The sequence below is a fragment of the Etheostoma cragini genome, chromosome 13 (assembly GCF_013103735.1).
Source record: "Etheostoma cragini isolate CJK2018 chromosome 13, CSU_Ecrag_1.0, whole genome shotgun sequence".
In the NCBI taxonomy this organism is placed as follows: Eukaryota; Metazoa; Chordata; class Actinopteri; order Perciformes; family Percidae; genus Etheostoma; species Etheostoma cragini.
In genome coordinates, this window is record NC_048419.1 from 17,508,152 (window position 1) to 17,526,005 (window position 17,854).

At 39.0% G+C, this 17,854-nt stretch overlaps 1 protein-coding gene and 1 long non-coding RNA gene across 3 annotated transcripts in view; one reads left to right on the top strand and one right to left on the bottom strand.

Annotated features, from left to right (window-relative positions):
- The window catches only part of LOC117955897 (rho GTPase-activating protein 26-like), a 76,352-nt gene that overhangs the window by 9,531 nt on the left and 48,967 nt on the right, over positions 1-17,854 (bottom strand). For both annotated transcript variants that reach the window (XM_034890658.1, XM_034890659.1), the window contains 9 exons: positions 17,350-17,428; positions 14,658-14,694; positions 14,351-14,416; positions 12,737-12,811; positions 12,548-12,632; positions 10,510-10,568; positions 3,663-3,768; positions 2,441-2,600; positions 908-1,052 (listed from right to left, as the gene is read on the bottom strand). In XM_034890658.1, coding sequence (XP_034746549.1) covers positions 908-1,052; positions 2,441-2,600; positions 3,663-3,768; positions 10,510-10,568; positions 12,548-12,632; positions 12,737-12,811; positions 14,351-14,416; positions 14,658-14,694; positions 17,350-17,428 — 812 coding nt within the window. The remainder of the gene's footprint in view (positions 1-907; positions 1,053-2,440; positions 2,601-3,662; positions 3,769-10,509; positions 10,569-12,547; positions 12,633-12,736; positions 12,812-14,350; positions 14,417-14,657; positions 14,695-17,349; positions 17,429-17,854) is intronic.
- On the top strand, positions 751-15,373 carry LOC117955899. The gene is made up of 4 exons (XR_004659158.1): positions 751-762; positions 7,000-7,004; positions 14,252-14,255; positions 15,068-15,373. It is a non-coding gene; the product is annotated as an uncharacterized LOC117955899 (long non-coding RNA).

The window sequence follows — 17,854 nt, forward strand, 5'->3', positions numbered from 1 at the left end:
ATTAGCTAACTGACTCAAAGCAATGAATTCAATATTTAAGATCTTTATTTGGCATTTGTGCATAGACAAAAACTCCAGGCACATTGGAATTCTTGTGCAGACTCTTAGAGTTAAGGGCAAAGAAAAGCACACAACTATAATAAAAAAAATAGTTTATACAAGGTAAATAAATTTAAATAAAAAAAGCCGAAAAAACTTAGATACTATACAAAAGAGTGCAAACACTATAATACATTATGAAAACTGTAACTGGAGGATAGAACTATGGGTGACAATTCCGTTTGTCACACACAAAAATATGGCAATTATTGCACAGTAGTATTGCAAAGTAGAGTGAAGTAGTGAGAATTATTGAATATTTACATTTACAGTGAATTGTTCAGTGTTTTATTTTTTCGCCATCGGTCTGACAGTGGCAGGGAAAAAAACTGTTATATGTGTAGTGATACTGTCTGCTCTGCTGTGTTGGAGTCTGTATGTGCAGCGTTTGTGTCTGAGCAGAGAGTGAGCTGGGTGGACTGAGTCTAATGATGCTCTCTCCTTTGTTGTCCCAGAAATGCTGTGTGTATATCGTGTCCATGGAAGGAAACTTCGTCCCAATAATCCTCTCTGCAAAGATTTTTTTTAAAGATTTTTGGGGCATTTTTAGGCCTTTATTTTCATACGACAGTTGAAGACGGAGTGGAACCCGAGATCGCTGCGTCTAGGAGTAAACATATATATGGGTGCCGGCTCTACCAACTGATTTTTAAACAAAAAGTGGTGGTTATAGGTCTTTTTCTCTCTAAGCGCCTTGCTATAAAGCAAAACATAGCAGTTGTGAGCAAATGAAAAAAACTAATTACAGAAGGAAAACAATAAATATATTTGATTATTTTTATCAGGTAAATTAGGATGTTCAGCTCACCTTTCTGGGAATGTGTTGGTGTGTGGAAGAGTGTGAGTGGTCTCTCGCTGCAGGACGGGGCTTTGCTCTCTGTGCTTGTCCTCCTGGACATGTTGAACTGCATGTTGGTCGGACCGCCTACAGAAATAGGCACTTCCCTGAATATCTGCACAAACAAGACAGACAGTCTCTTGTGTGTTTGAGTATAACCAAAGAAACTATATTATATATATATATATACACACACACACACACACACACACACACTGCACATATTTCATTATTATTAAACAACATCGTTACAGCATGTTCTTGCTGCTGCCATCAAGCAATGTATGGTCTCATATGCAACTACAGGAAAATGTGGCTTATAATAATGGATTTAAAGCAGAAACAGCTATCACAATGTTGTGCCTAAATGTTATAAGAAAAGAGCATGTACACCCATGCAACAATAGGGTGAGATGTTCAGTCAACTCGGAGTACAGCCGCTGCTCCTTTGAGTTGAATAGAGCCAGCTAAGGTGGTTTGGGGATCTGGTAAGGCTGCACCCTGGGCCCCTCCCTAGGGAGGTGTTCCAGGCATATCCAACTGGGAGTAGGCCACGGGGAATACCCAGGACTGGGTCAAAAGAATCCCACAGGATCCCCCAGTAAGGGCTGGCTAATGTAGCTCTTGAAAAGGAAGTTAGGGTTCCCCTGCTGGAGCTGCTACCCCACAGACCCAAACCCTGGATAAGCGGATGACGATGGATGGATGGTGATTTGATGCAAAAAGCAGTACAAAATCAACAAGGCACACCGGTGGAAATACAACACACACACACACACACACACACACACACACACACACACACACACAGTATCTACTGTGTATATTAATTCCTGGATTCATGCCACTAAATTTCAACCTTCAGCTTAGACAGCTTAATATGCATTAACTTAACAGGGGACATTGTGGGCTTCAGTGTGCGATTTGTGGCACTGATTGTAACATTGGTGACATTTATTTATACTCCCTGAAGCACAATTATGCAAGATGCAGAAAATCCCCCGCTGTGATAAAAATATACTACACTGTTTCAAGTTGTTTTTCTCTTTGTCAACTATGTATCTCTATGTTTTTTTTTCTAGTAATGCTACTCTGTGTATTAGTCGGTTATTTCAGCCTTATTCAAATCTAATCACTTAACCATCCAATCATCTGTCATCACCTTTTTGCCAGCTCTACACCTTAATCTCCACTTGAAAAGAACAAATTGAGGAAAAAAAAGGATTGGAGGGCTAGAGAACCCATTTCAACACAATGGAATTGTTCTTTTAGTTGCAGAAAAGCTAAATAAAATTTACCTACAAAGGTATGTGTGTGTGTGTGTGTGTCTGATTGTATGTTTCCTTTGCTGGCTGATCATGTGTGTTTGTAGCATGTACTGTTTCAGATATAAATAAATCCCCTTGACAAAGCCAAGGGATTCATTTAATCTTCAACCACGTCACCAAACTCTGTTGCTTAAGTTACTCATATGTATAGGTATACACTAATGTTCCCTGTTACCTTCTCATGGTGCTCTATGAGGATCTCTACAACAATGTTCTGGAACTTGATGTCCATGATGGCTGCCACTGTCTCCTCCTGTGGGCGGAGCAGAGTTGGACCAAAGACTACACCCAGATTTGCGATGGTCATCAGGTTCTGCTGGTGGTGACTAGCCACACTGTTAAGGGGGGGGTAGACAGAGACTTAGTGTGTCCCATTCATTTCAACAAGAACATGCTAAATACCATAACACCTCTTAATGAAGCAATACAGTCTAAACACAAACCAAACATTCTAACTAAGGTAGGATTTATTGTTGTATTAGACTCCATCAGTTTAGTAGACAGTGAGCTAAGGTGTGTTTATTGGGATCCAGCCATAGGCCAGTAATGATGATCCGATTTCATGCTTGCCTAAACGTTGTATACACATGGCTGATGTCCCATTTGTCACACTTTATATCATGCTGTTGCTGTTGAAGAAAAGCCCCACAAAGCCTGAGGGCTGAGCTGGGGGCTTTTGAGTAAAAACACAATGCCAGTCAGCTGGATTAGAGGAATAATTGCAAATAAGACAATGTGCCATGCCCTGCTTTTTAGCTTATGGGCTGCAGCAGATCAGGGTTGTGTAATCTACAGACAGACAACTGGGTTGATTCACAAATATTATTGTCTATACAGTATATTGTTGCATATGTACAGTATAAAACAATCCAAAATGTAAAGGCTAAGGTGGGATTTGAAGTCCTGGGAGAAAAAGAGGCAATTGTCAGGGGGTGGCCTTTATAAAAAAAAAAAAAAAGAAACAAAAAAAACAGATCTTTGCATGAGTCTTATGACTAATTTGTTGAAGTTAATCATCTGGAGTGCTCATCAGCAAACACTGAGTTCTAATCGGTGGTGACTAGCATATTGTTATCTGCCAGTAAGCACTGATTTGGTGACTTGCATGTTAAAAACATCTAGGTTAAAACTGGGCTCAATTAGTTAGAAACAAACTGACTTACTGTAATGCATTATACAAAGCCCTAATGCTCCCTAATGATTAACAACAACAATAAAGATGAGGAGTACGACAGCAATGTGGATGGGGAAAAAGGAGAGAAAAAGAGAAGAGAGAGTTCCCTTTGCATTCCATAGAACCTGTTAAATATAAATACTTGCTGTTTTTTAAGTGCACAATGTTTGATATAGCATAATGAATAACTACAGTTGTCCATGCGTGTAACATCTCCACCTACGTTGCCAGGTGTTTTATAAGCAGCTCCAGCATCTGTCTGTTCTTCTCAGGCAGCCGGTGCACCAAGGCATGGATCTCTTTCACTCTGCCCTCTTGGTTGTCCAACTCTGAACAAAGAGAGATATGAAGACAGAGAGAGAGACTGTTGAAGACAGATAAACTAAAGTGTTTTCCAGCAATGCAACCAGTCTTTTTATTACAAAGACGACACTGTAAAAACTGGTCATTAGACACAAAGACATTTGCAAAAACCTTGGAGTAGACACATACATAAAGTCAAGCTTTGTAAGCATGAGCTCAGAAATAAAAAACAATTGCATTCAAGGTCTTCAAGTTAAATATCAGTTTTTTTACAAGGTAAATATCACTCAGATTCAGTCACAATTATGCAGAGATCTTCTTAGCTATAGCACAAATATTAATGTCATCACTCAAGATGTGAAGGACTAGGCTCGTAATATTTTTGATTTTTCTTATTGTCAGCAACTATCATGAAATCACCAAAACAAATGGGCCCGGCCCTTGAGCAGGAGTGCTTGCCCACTCCCTGGTAAAAGGTTTTTTAAAGGGGGACAGTTGACAGAAACCTGCTGTGCGCTCTCTCTCACACATCAATGGGATTTAGCCCTGGTGCCCGCGCGGCAGCCAGTTACTATGTGGGAATATGATGATTATGATTGACTGTTAAAACATATGCCCAATCACATTTCCCACACACACTCTCCCATAACCTCCTCTTTCGCGACGGATAACTCTGCTATTCCACAAAACAGCTACAACATTTCAATTATTATTACTAATAATAGGATCGGCAAAGTGGTAAGAAGCACTCAAATGCAAACATAGTCAATTTGGCATCCGTTCCCCGTCAGCTACAACCAGCCCTGAAATATGAGGTAAATAATTCCCTCAACACATTATTAAACAAAATCTTGATTTAATTTTTAACAGAAACCTGGTCAGATCAGTATAACAGTGCTGCTTTTCTTATCGAGTCAGCTCCCCCTGGCTTAAGTTGTATAAGCAAGAAGAGAGTTAACAAGCGAGGAGGTGGAGTCAATATTTCCTTGTAGGACTTATTACTATGTACGCAAATATCTTATGGAAATTTTGCTTTTTTGAATATGTGGCTCTTCAGCTAAGGTATGCCTCCCGAACTAAATTTCTAAATATCTAGAGGCCACTTAAGTACTGTGCAGCCTTTTTCGATGACTTTAATGAACAGCTGTCTAAGGTCTGTGTTGACTTTGATGAATTACTGTGTAATTGTTGCTGGTGATTTCAACACTCACGTTGACAATACCCGGGATAGAGGAACCAAGGAATTCTGCAGTTTCTTTGATAAGTATCGGCTAACACAACATGTGAAGGAGCCCACGCACAATAAGGGACACATTTTGGATTTAATAATCTCTAAAGGTCTGAACATTTCCAAGTTTGTGGTGACAGAGACATTAAAGAAAACAAAGGAATGATCATAGAGAGCAGAATCAATCTATATTGCTAGTGTTTATAGGTTAACAAACCCTCCAATCCCAGTAGCATCTCAACTTTTTTATCCACCAAGGCCTACAATCCCCATGTTCTTCAGAGAAAAAAATCTGAAAAACAGTCGGTGCCTCCATATCAAGTTCAGGATATGTGTCCAGGCAAAACAACTCCCAAATTGACACAATTTCAAATGATTAACTATAAATAATAGGTAATTATGCATCTGAGTACACAGATATGACCTGTGGATTTCCACAAGGCTCTGTCCTGGGGTCTCATGTTTCATATCTACATGCTTCCACTGGCTCAGATGAAAGAAACTGAGTGAAAGAGGAATGATCAAGAACCAGCACTCAGCATCAAATGATAAAGTTGAAAACAACAGAAAACGCCAGAAATCTTGGTTAAATTACAGACTCTGACCTGAATTTTAACAGCCACATAAAGACTATAACAAAGTTTGCCTTTTATCACCTTAAATATATCAAGGGTTAAAGGACTTACTGTATGTGTCAACAAGATTTGAAAAAACTTCCAAATTCCAAGTCCATGCTTTTATCTTCAGTAGACTTGACTACTGTCACGGTGTCTTTACAGGTCTCCCTGAAAAATCAGACAATTGCAGCTGATTTGAAAACGCTGCTTCTAGATTCCTCACTAACACCAAGAAAGTGGATCACATCAATTTAGTTCTGAAGTCTTTATATTGGCTTCTTTTCCCTCAAAGATTAGATTTCAAAATACTGCTGCTGGTTTATAAATCACTAAACAGTTTAGGGCCAAAATCCCTTTCGGATATGCTTGTGAACTATGAACCACCTAGACCTCTCAGACTATCTGGGACAGGTTTGCTTACCATCCCCAGAATCAGAACCCAAAAGGGGGAAGCACCTACTCTTAGCTCTTTTAATTTTAATTTTTTATTTAAAATTTTGTATTTCTTTATCTGTTTATGGATCCCCTATGGTGAAATTACAATTTACACTCTGTGTCCACACTTTGTTAGTTTACACACAGTCCTGAACTACACACACACACACACGCTCAGGATCTATACATGCACTAATGAAGAGATGTCAGAGTGAGTGGGCTGCCAGCCGAACCAGCGCCCTGAGCGGTTGGGGGGGGGGTTCGTTGCCTTGCTCAACAGCACCTGGCTGTGCCCAGGAGGTGAAGTGGCATCTCTCCAGCCACCAATCCACACTGGCTTCAGTTGTATGAGCGAGAAGAGAGTTAACAAGAGAGGAGTTGAAGACATTTTTTTTTTTTACATAGCCTTTTAATTCATTATACTGCTATTTAAATAAAACTGCCTTGCCTTGATGCTCCGAGCTCTGGGAAACCCTCATTTTGAGCCTCTGGCACAAGCCTCTCTCAGGTTGCTGTTACTAAAAACAGTGCTTCTATTTTTGCCAAATGCCAGAGAGCCCCGCAGCAATTCAGCACGGGCAGATTGTGCGGAACCGGATGTCAAGCACAGAAACAAAAATAAAACATCCGGTTAATTTTCTAAATAAAATACACTGTGCTCACGGTGGATCATATTTCCCTGCACTACACCTTGAAAATGTCATGATGGGCGGAGATAGGCCTGAAGTCAACAGGTCAGAGGTTTTGTGGTTCTGTTTATAGAAATTACATCACGTTATGTTTTGTTATATCGCGCGATCTTATGCAAATTCGGGAGATTGTGTGGGTCCTTGAGACTTCAGCTGTCACTCATGGCCACAGCCGTTCCGCAACACACCCAGTATTGGTGGAAATCAGGGGTTAAAGGGTAAAGGATTTATGCGTCTGTTATCTTCCACCAACTGACGGCTTGCCCAGCACATCTGTTCACTGTAGAGCTCATGTTCCTGGCTCAAGCAAATGGCTAACACTTACAGCTAAAGTTAGTGTGGTGCACTACCTCTTTGCACTGCCAAAAATGGTGCTCCCTAAAATATTCCCGTTGCCTGCTTCGGCTAAGAAAGAAATAGTTCACCCCCATTTGTCCAAAATTCTTCAAACACGTCAGAAAAACTTCTGCAATGATTGCAGGATCTTTGGTGGAGCTGTGCTTTGAATGAAGTTCCATCGTGACAAGTGAATGGACTACTTGCAGAGTGACATAAGGACATGAATCAGAGGCACAAAAAATGTTGACAAAGGTGAGCGGTCATTTTGATTACCAATACCTGACCAGACCTTGCGCACACAAATGGGGATAACGCTGCAAAGCTGAAAGCGGGGACTCTCAGGTAAGTCTTGAAAGAAATTGGTTGAACACACAAAAAGTGACAAAAAATAGAGATTGGAAAGAATGGAAAAAAGAGCTTAAGAGAGAAGTTAAAATCCTGAATACTTTCTCAATTACCCACACCTGGCCAATCACTGCATGAAGTGGGTTGCATGACGGACTGCCAGTTTCGGAAAGTTACAAGTTTCCCAGATGCAGCCACCCAAATCCCGACATCGTAAAGGGTTTGGGGGTACGTGGTTTGTGACTCAATTCAACAATTAAAAAGAACTGAGTTTGAAACATACTGATGCCTTCAGCCTCTTAATACCACAACCCTGACAAAGATAAGCAGCAGCAAATTAATGGGTGGATGATGGATGGAAAACTTAAACCAGTGTTTTGATAACAGAGGAAAACTCTGTATCCATCTTGTTACCTGTTTAACAAGGAGACTGACTGCTTTTGAGTCATGGTACTCTTTTTGTGTCAGCCTGGCTGCTTGAAAAGAGGAAAAGGATATTTTAAAGCCTGTGAAATATGTGCTTTGCAGGTAAGACTCAATTGTCATAATGTCAAACTTTACATTGACTTTGTATTAAACACGGTGACTTGTTCACCCCTGTATCATCTCTCATACTTTTATCTATTTCTTTTATGGACTTTATGAAGATAAACTTATATAAAAGTGGATAATGTTTGGTTCAGCTTTTTAGTACCTTTACAAGAAACCTTCACCTCACAGCAGTGAAAAATAATGCCAAATGAAAAATTAAATGTCAAATAGGAGCCGAGTAAGAAAATAGAGGGAAAAAAAAGGTAAAATATAAGGGGAAAATGTATGAACTAATAAGAGATACTTAAAGCTAAACCTAATGCTTGGAGACAGAATAATTACTATGTGTGTATGTGTGTGTGTGTGTGTGTGTGTGTGTGTGTAAGTGTTTTCTTGCTGGCACATGCCTTATGCAGGTATCTGAAATCCAGGTAGCACTCCTCGCCATACTCTTCTTCTTTCTTTCAAAGTCTCTATTTCATGGTCTAAATCAGTTAGTGCTATAAAACTAAATTTATAACCAGGGACCACATGAGAAAAATCAAATACACTTTAGAGTTTAGGCAATCTGTCTTCAAGACAGCAGAGTATTTTTTCGAAAACAAATGTATTTACCCTGACTCAATATACACCATAGTCATCAGGTGCTGGTAAAGAAGAAGAAAAAGAGGAAGGCTTTGCAGTTGTTGTTTGAGCCAAGAAACCTGAAAACACTAAGCTCTCCATTTAAACCAGATATTCAAAACCAGATTGGCATGGGATGGGAGAGAATAAGCCGAGACGAAACAAGAGAAGGAGGAGGGGGAAGAGAAGGTTTGTGAACAAGGTGGTGGGAGGAGCTGGAACTGATGTGTGAAAGAAAGGAGGAGAAAGGGAAAAACTGAAAGAGGGAGTTCAACCGAGGACGGTGTCCTCAAAACACCCCACTGCTTCTGCAAAATTCCACCTTGGAAAAAATACAAAAGCATTCTCACAGAAGCAGACACGCAATCTGCACATTCACCCTAAAATGTATGACATGCAAGTGCAAACAGCCACGTAAACAGAAACCAATGAATGGCAGAGGAAAACGAGACAGAATACATTAAACATAAGAAAAGACTATAAATCTGTAAACTTATATTAATAGTTGGCAAGCATGTGACATAGTTTATGATTATTACCAAACCATGAATACAAGCATTATAGCATTGGTGGTACAAGTTAGCATCAAGCAGCTACTTTGGCAATGTTAACTGTCACAGTTTCTCCCAACACACACTTTAAACCAGTTTTCTTATTTTCTCTCCAGTTGACTTCAATGTGGAGCCATTTCCTGGTAGTGTTGCCAGAGACATACGGTCATTTCCTGGAGTTCCTACCCTTGTCAGCTCAGCTTCTAGAGGCTTAGCTACTGACAAACAAAGCAAATAGGTCACTGACACATCCTGTAACAAAGCAGACCAGACTGGACCGGACTAGGCTTAACTGCACCGGGGCTCTCTAGAATAAGACCAATTTTCCAAAATTCCGCAAAAGGCAGATAGAATAGCTACACAAAAATACACCAGACCATATAAAGCCAGGATAATCAGGCCTAAATGAACTACACCAAACAAGGCAAGACAAAACTTGGAATAGAAACTATGACATTCTGCCGTGAAGAGTTATCATGCAAAGTCTCTTTTATAGTGGTCTAAATCAATAAGTGCTTGTAAGGGTTTTTTGTAGCCTATGAGCCACGTGACAAGAATACAATACACTACAATGATTGCAGTGACTGTTGGGAGGGTTTAGGCAATTTGTCTTTAAGACAGCCGAGTGTTTTTTGTGGCAATCAAGTTATGTATCCTGACTCAATACACTACACCAGGTGGTGGTGAAAAAAGCAGATTTTGCAGCAGCTGTTTAAGCTAAACAGACACTTTTATTAGGTTGTCAATTTTAAATCAGCTGAAGAGGCTTTTTTCCCTTGAATCGCATATATGTGTTGCATATTGTAAAAAAAACAAAAACAAAAAAACTTCACACAGAAGGTCAGAAACACACATGGTGGCACAGTGGGTGCACTGTTATCCCAGTAGGTGAACCATCTATTTGTGACAAAACAGAAAATCGTGGCCTTAGTCACACAATGATTTATAAAGATATATTTGTCATTCTCCAAGTTAAACCAAGGAGGAATGTTTAAGAAATTGCTTTAAACAGACATTGATTTTGAGTGGAACGAATAGGACAACAAATCTCTGTCTCAAGTATTACAAAAATGAAAGAGAAAAAAAACTAACCGATCTTTAATCCATTAATAAAATGCACATACTGTATCAACATGACATGACTCAATAGACCAAAGGACTTAAGGATTATCCTGCTTAGAAGTTTGTTTGAAGGACTCTGTGTAAACCGTATGATCCGTTATTCACTACAGTATTTGTTTTTTTAATCCAAGGTGGCCTTAGAATAACTGTTGGCAGTGTTTTACATGGTCAACATCAGTGTGAATCAAACAACCTCAAACTACAAGAGACTCCATTTAGTATTCTGCAGACTGAACTCACATTTGATAGGCAAATAAGACACATAAAAAAGGGGAAAAAAACTCACTGGCTGCTTTGATAAAGCTCCTCTGGTACTGGTATGTCATGAGAGGTGCAGGCAGCACTCTGGAAACACAGGAGACAGAGACGTCAGGTGGAGAATGCGGCTTGAAAAATGGAGCTTTGCAAAAATCAATGAATCTGGACAGTCATGGATAGGCACTCATCTGACTATATTCTCCTTCTCGTCTTTTATCTCCACCATACAAGCTTTCACAGCTGGATATCAGTTCATCATTTCTGTCTGAGCAGTGTAATGACTCCTTCTGGTTCTCAAAGAGGCCTGAGCTGAGGTGAGCCCTTTGCAACCATGTGGAGGTGTACAATTTTGCCTCTAGTGTCTTTGGACAGCTCTTTCGTCTCGGCCATGTTAGTAGTTGGATTCTTACTGATTGTATGGGATGGACTGGTGTCTTTATCCAGCTAACAACCTCAAACAGGTGCATCTAATTTAGGATAATAAATGGAGTGGAGGTGGACATTTTGAAGGCAGATACTTATTTTCCTCACCGTATAAAGGTTCACTCCTCGATGCAGCAGGTCCGGGTTCAACTCTGACTTGCGGTCCCTTGTCTATATATCATTCCCCCTCTATCTCCCCTTTCATTTCTTAAGCTGTCCTGTTAAAAATAAAGGCTGAAAATGCACCCAAAAAATAATAAAATAGAGAGACAAAATGCTGCGATTTGCATTTGAGCTAAGTGCCTCCGTTGCACCATACAATGAAGGAGTAACTGTGTAAACATGTAAAAGGTCCTGCTAGCAATCCTGTTACCATTACTGTTTTGGCCATGTCTGCCATTGCAAGAAATGTCTTATTTGTGACACTTCAGAAAAAAAATAATGGCGCACACTAAAAATGCGGTTTTCCCCTTCAACAGAACATCAAACAAACAGCGTTTCTAAGTCTTCATCCTGGCCAGAGTTTTCAAGTTTAGAGTTTTTTTCATTTTACTATTACCTAAAACGGCATTTGTGTGTGAAAAAAAGGCCAAAACGCATAGAAAAGCTTCCTTTTTAAAACTTCTTATGTACGTGTTGACTAGGCCTTGAAGCACATTTGTCAAACTCAATGCCTGCGAGCCAAATCCGGCCACTTGCAAATTTTGATCTGGCCTGCGTAACACTTTAGGTTCACAATAAATAAAGAAAATTGTTTTTCAAACTGTAATTACGTGACACGTGAGACTTTTGGGTAATTCCCACAGAACCAGAGCATTTTCATATTTGAGCTGTGAAACAGGTTGTTGTAAAAATGTTTACTTGATTCACTAAATTCTACGATGGCTAAGGGACTCTTTTGCTGACTTTATTGGGCTTTATATTGACCAAACTGTAGTGAGAAAGCTATGTGAGACATGCAATAATACAGTCAAAGATGTTTGACTTCTTGCCAATAATATAAAAGCATGTCAATAAACTTGCTTTGAAAAGCCTATTATGTAATGAGTATCCCTAACTGTTTGTTAACACACAAAAAGTCCTACTTAACGGCCAGAGGGAGAGAGAAAAAACGCAGCAGTGTTTGAGCAAGCTAAAGAATGAATAAAGAAAGGGAGCGTTGAAAAAAGTGAATTAATCCGAGAAATAAAAAGCTTATTTTTTATAATTATTTTTTTACAGGGGTTATGTTCTAAAGCACAAATATACACACGCACACACCTCTGTGGGAAGGTGCCACATTGCTGGTTTATGAGTGAATGCAGAGCTTCAACCTGTCTGTTTCTGTGTGTCTGTGTCAGTTTAACGTGTGTGTCGATGCCGACAAAGCGGCAGTTGGAAATGAGAAGGGTCTACACAACCTGCTGGCTATTATTAGCTGGGGGTTAGGCACCAACTTGGGGCCCAAAGGCTCTTTGTTGACTGCCCAAAACGTCCCCACTGACCAAAATAAAAACAAAAGAGAAAATGCAGGAACAGGACAGTCTGTGAACATAGTGGGTCATAAGAAATACTTGAGAAGGTTTACTTTTGTATTATCTACATCTATAGATTGTTTTACATTTTTATATTATATATGCATTTCTGTCAACTTTTACACAAACCTGAGATAGTGCTTGATGGCACTCGTGATAGTCTTGATTTCCCACTCTGAGTTTTCCAGCTCCACATCAGCACACGTCTTAGGATCTGATGGAAAAAAAGGAAGATAGAAACAAAAAAATACTTTTTACAGAAGAGAAAATATATTTTATTTTCAGTTTGACCAAATTTGTGTAAGTGTGTGTGTTTACCCATAGCAAGGCCTAGTAGCTTTTGTACTCTGGAGTTGACGCCAACGATTCTGTACAAGCCCTGATCATTGATACCTGGAGAAGACAGGTTTGCATTTAAGCATTGTAATTGTAACTTAATTGTAGGTTAGGCTTGTACACTTGCTGTATTTGAAATTACTGAAGATAAAAGGTAAAGTGCACTAGCAAAAGAGAGGTTTACCAAGCAAATGGTAATGTATCTTCTTACAAGCAATCCTAAAATAAATGGTGTTGGTAAAAAAAAAAAAAAAGAAAAAAAAAAAATCAGGTAGCCTTCTGGTTTAATATCAGGAAGAAGGCATTAATGGTAATAAGATGCCACGTCTCCCTGCTTACGTAGAAAGGTTTATAATACCTGGTACCACTCAAAGACAGCTATTCAATTAATCTGACATCACAGAAAATATGTTGGAATGTGTACGAAGACTATTATTCAGAGTTCATTTCATGAGAACCAAGAGCAGGATAGTGAGTAAGGATTACTGAAATGACAGCTTAATAAAAGTAGATTTAACATCTAAGTACATGTACATTTGCTTTGACATTTTATTTATCAACATGAATTTTCTTTGTTCCATTTTTCTGTTTATACATGTCTTCCATGTGAAGAAAAACCCGGGCATCTCAGAAACACAAGGTCTATCATTATTTACATCAAAATGTAAATGCATCTGCAGAGCAATGAAAAGCCAAAGAATTTTCTACAATAGATGCTTTTAATGGAGTCGATGTAAGGAAAGGGAGTAATATTGCACATTTGGCACTTTTTACGGTGACATCTAGATGGAAGTCCGTAGAGAAATACTTTCAGGTGCATCAGAAGACAACATACTCAGAGGAGACGGTTTAAATCCCACCCATGAACTTGCATGGAAGCTCTGAAAAATAACCTCAAACAGCTTTTGTGCTCCACGATGCTGAGGTTTTTGTATTTAATTCCTTTTCAACCATGCACACGCCTTACCAAGATGTCTCTAGAGATTGAACTTAATGTTGATATTTCACAGCTGATACTTTGTTTTACTGTCATTGACTTTGCTGTCCAATACTATTTTATACAGTTTCATATTAGGTCAGAGTAAAAGCTTTAGTGATTTTCGCTTGCTGCATAGCAGTGCACCTAGTACATAGTATGTATACATACTGCATAAACGTAACTTTATGGTATATTATGTAATGAGGTGTTATCAATATCCTAATATTCACCTAATAAGCTCATTAAAGACATGATTAATTTGTTAATATAGCCAAGTCAATATTCTGGTATAATATATATGGTATTCATATGAACTAAATACTCATATACTTTTAAGTTTATAGATGTAAAATTGTGTTCAGTTTATATGTTTGGTTATACATCAAACACACTATTACAAGGCAAACATAGACACATTTTTTATAAGAGGGCATTCTTATGTAAAGACTTGACAGATCCTGTCTACATAAGAAAGGGTTTCAAAATTTCTCATTTGTAGTATTAATTTAGGGCTGAAGATTAGTGTTTGTTTTAATTATGTTTTAAAGTACAGATCTGAGTGCATTATACTAAAGAAGCGGGACATCCACAGACAAGAATCTGAGTTAACAATGTACCTCGAGTCTCCACTGCATATATGAATTTTTTCATCACGTTGAACCCAATCACATCCAACTGGGCCACTGATGGAGAGGGAGACAAACAGGATGATTACAGAGTCAGAATAAGTGTGTTTGATTTATGAGATTTGAATATATTTGAAAAAAACAAAACATTCAGAGCATTTTTAATATTCATATAAATTCAGTATCCATGTTATTTAAGCTAACCCTAACTTTGCCATTACATAAAGTCAGATGATATGGTCAAATAACACTGAAACTTTGAGGAAACAGTTTATTTACACAAATCAAAGCTACTTACTGCCTTCAGCCTGGTTGTCTCTGTTCAGATTGTATACCTGCAAACACACACACACACACACACACACACACACACACAGACACACACACGCACACACACACACACACACACAATTTACAGTTAAGCCTATTGGGGCCGTGATATATGTACATCTCATCTGTAGTCAACTACATAATTTCTGTTTCCATGGTAATGGTGTTTACACCTTTATGCCTGAACTATATATGACTGTGTGTGTTGATGCTCAAATCCACCCCATTTGCCTGGCCTTGTTCAGAATGAACTGTATAGGGTGTTCATCTTTTAGCTGTGGTCAGTGGAGAGTTTGCATAGACTATCAAGGTGAAGGTGCAGTAAGAGACAAAGAAGAGGTCTCAACAACAGCATCAAATGGTAGGATGTGCTTAAAGTGCTTTTTTGGCGTTTCCCTTTCCTCTATTGTGCTATATATCTTTTTTGTGCATGTAATAGGTTTACAAAGTGATAAAGTCCAAAGATATCATCTCAAACTCAAAACAGTGTTCACAAAATGCTCTAAACAGCTCTATTGTAGTCCAGCCTTTACTTCGGTGACAAACGTGCATCACTTTGTAACGTACATTATAATGCTCGGCTAGCTGCTAGCGTGGCACGCCCTCATACTCTGCTTCTGACTGGCTTGCGGTGTTGACCTGTGGTGTGTCCGTGCATGTGCGAATCCCAACAAAAATGGGGGAGTTGTGTTGGGAACCAGAGGTTTGGAGGTTCAAGTCCACATACGGACCAGAGTGGACTGGTAGTTGGAGAGGTGCCAGTTCACCTCCTGGGCCCTGCCGAAATGCCCTTGAGCAAGGCACCGAACCCCCAACTGCTCGGGGAGCTTTTCCATGGGTAGCCCCCTTACTCTGACATCTCTCCATTTAGTGCATGTATAGGTACTGCGCATGTATGTGTAAATCAGGCCTGTGTGTAATAACAATAGAGTGTATATTAGGGATGAGCGAGTACAGCATTATCTGTATCTGTATCTGTTTACCACATGAATTATCTGTATCCTTATCTGTACTCGGACTGGGCGGGGCCTAAACCGGAAGTGGTCAGATTTAACCCGGAAGTGGGTCGGGTTCTCTTGAAATGTTAGGGTCTTTAACCGGTATGTTATTTAAGCATGCAATTGATATGTGTTGATATGAGTTGATCAAAAATTGTTATATTTATTGCTGATTTGAAAACTATTTACATGACAGCATCAAGCTTCAGATCAATGGAGTTGTCATGGTAACAAACATACGATATACAGAACGTTTTGCAACAATGAATACAACACATGCCGTTGCAATTATAAAGTAAAATGTAATGAACAAGAGTTTTCATACTCAGTATAGCTTTCTTTTTTTAACTTTTTATTTTTTTTATGATCAGTGTGATTTTTTGTTGTTTTTGGTTGTTTTTTATTTTTTTTATTTCCACACCAGGTATATGTGTGTGTGTGTGTATGTGTGTGTGTTTGTGTGAGTAAGAGAGAGACACAGAGAGAGAGGGGGCGGGGGTCGGGGGACAGCTGTACAAAAAAAACAAATCTCCGATGGCAGAGACGCAACGGGAGTTGCATTTAAACCAAGCAGCTTGTCTGAAACCCACGTTCACCAGAAATCTACTGGTTACTATGTAAGTACTACAAACCAAAGTTAAAAACAAACCTGAAGCTGAAGAAACTATAAACTATTATAATATTATAATTTCCCCTTGTGGGATTAAAAAAGTATACATTATCATTTTTTTTTAAAGTGTGATGCCTCACTCGGTAGCTAAAACAGAAAGTTTAACACACAGGGTAAAAATAAATGTGGTGTTTTTGAAAATTAAACCATATTCCGATATAACCTCTAAATACAATTATGAACCTGAAAAAGAGCATAATATGAGCACTTTAAGTGAAAGATGTCTTGTTTAATTACAGATTGCCTGTGCTCAGCAAGTCCTTGTTGAAACTTGCATTGGCTTTGTGGATTGTAATTACCTTTGCACGTTTGAATGTGGATACAAGGATTAGGGAGGTGTTGGGACATGAACGTTACTAAATGAAGAGTGTGAAACAAAGCACTAACGCACTTCCAGCCTTAAGGCAAACAAAGCTGTATAATAAGAAGGCATAAACCAAGAGTTGGTTTAACTGCCTGTCGGTCAACTTTTCTATTAGAAAACATGAACACCAACATTGTCCATGGGATAATGCCAGTGGTTCCCAAAACTGTCTTGCTTGTGAGTATTTCAGGCCTGTGTGTAGTGTGTAATATCAACAGAGTGTAAATTGTAATTACCCCATTGGGGATCAATAAAGAGTATAAATTATTAAATTAAGCCCTCATCACAAGTTGCTTACTGTATGTGTAGAGCTGTAAACAACGGCACCATAGAATGATTGTATCATTGTTTAAAGCTTGAAGTAGCTAAATTACCCGGTATTTCTATTAAAAGATTATTAAAAGATTGGAGAACCATGTTGTATATGAGTCTCCTTTACTATCTCATTATTCATCTGTTGTCCCCTCTGATTTACCTTTGTGTTGGCAGGTAACGTCACGCTATGCATGTATGCCCTGCCGGTATGTACAGAGGGAGGGCTGCTAAAGTCCGGCCAATGCTGCAAAATTTATTTGAGCTCTTATTTTGCTCTGCTGACATGTTCTAACTGGTAACTTTGGTAACCTACCGGTTCTCTCCCATCCATGGCCTCCATCCACAGCCTGCGGTCTTCTTCTGACAGAGCCTGCATGGTCATTACTCCCGGTCTTGGTCAAACAAAAACACACAAGAGGTACAATTAGCTTATCTAATATCAAGATCAGTGGAAACTGTGTCAACGACTATCAACAAAACTCGCAAATACTTGTGAAACACACACAAAGACAAACATGCAAATACTTCATCATAACAATGATAACATCACACAAAGAAATTCCTTGTAGCCACTCCTCAGATGAACACAGTTGTGTAAAAAGATCTCTCCATGCAAATCTCATACATATTCAAGGGCAAAGCATATTGATTTGTGGATGCCTGTAAAAACAGATGATCAACAGTTTTCTCACTATAAAAAGGATCACAAAAAGGACTAAGAATTTTACCTAAAAATTTGCACTTGCGCGCGCGCGCACACACACACACACACACACACACACACACACACACACACACACACACACACACACACACAC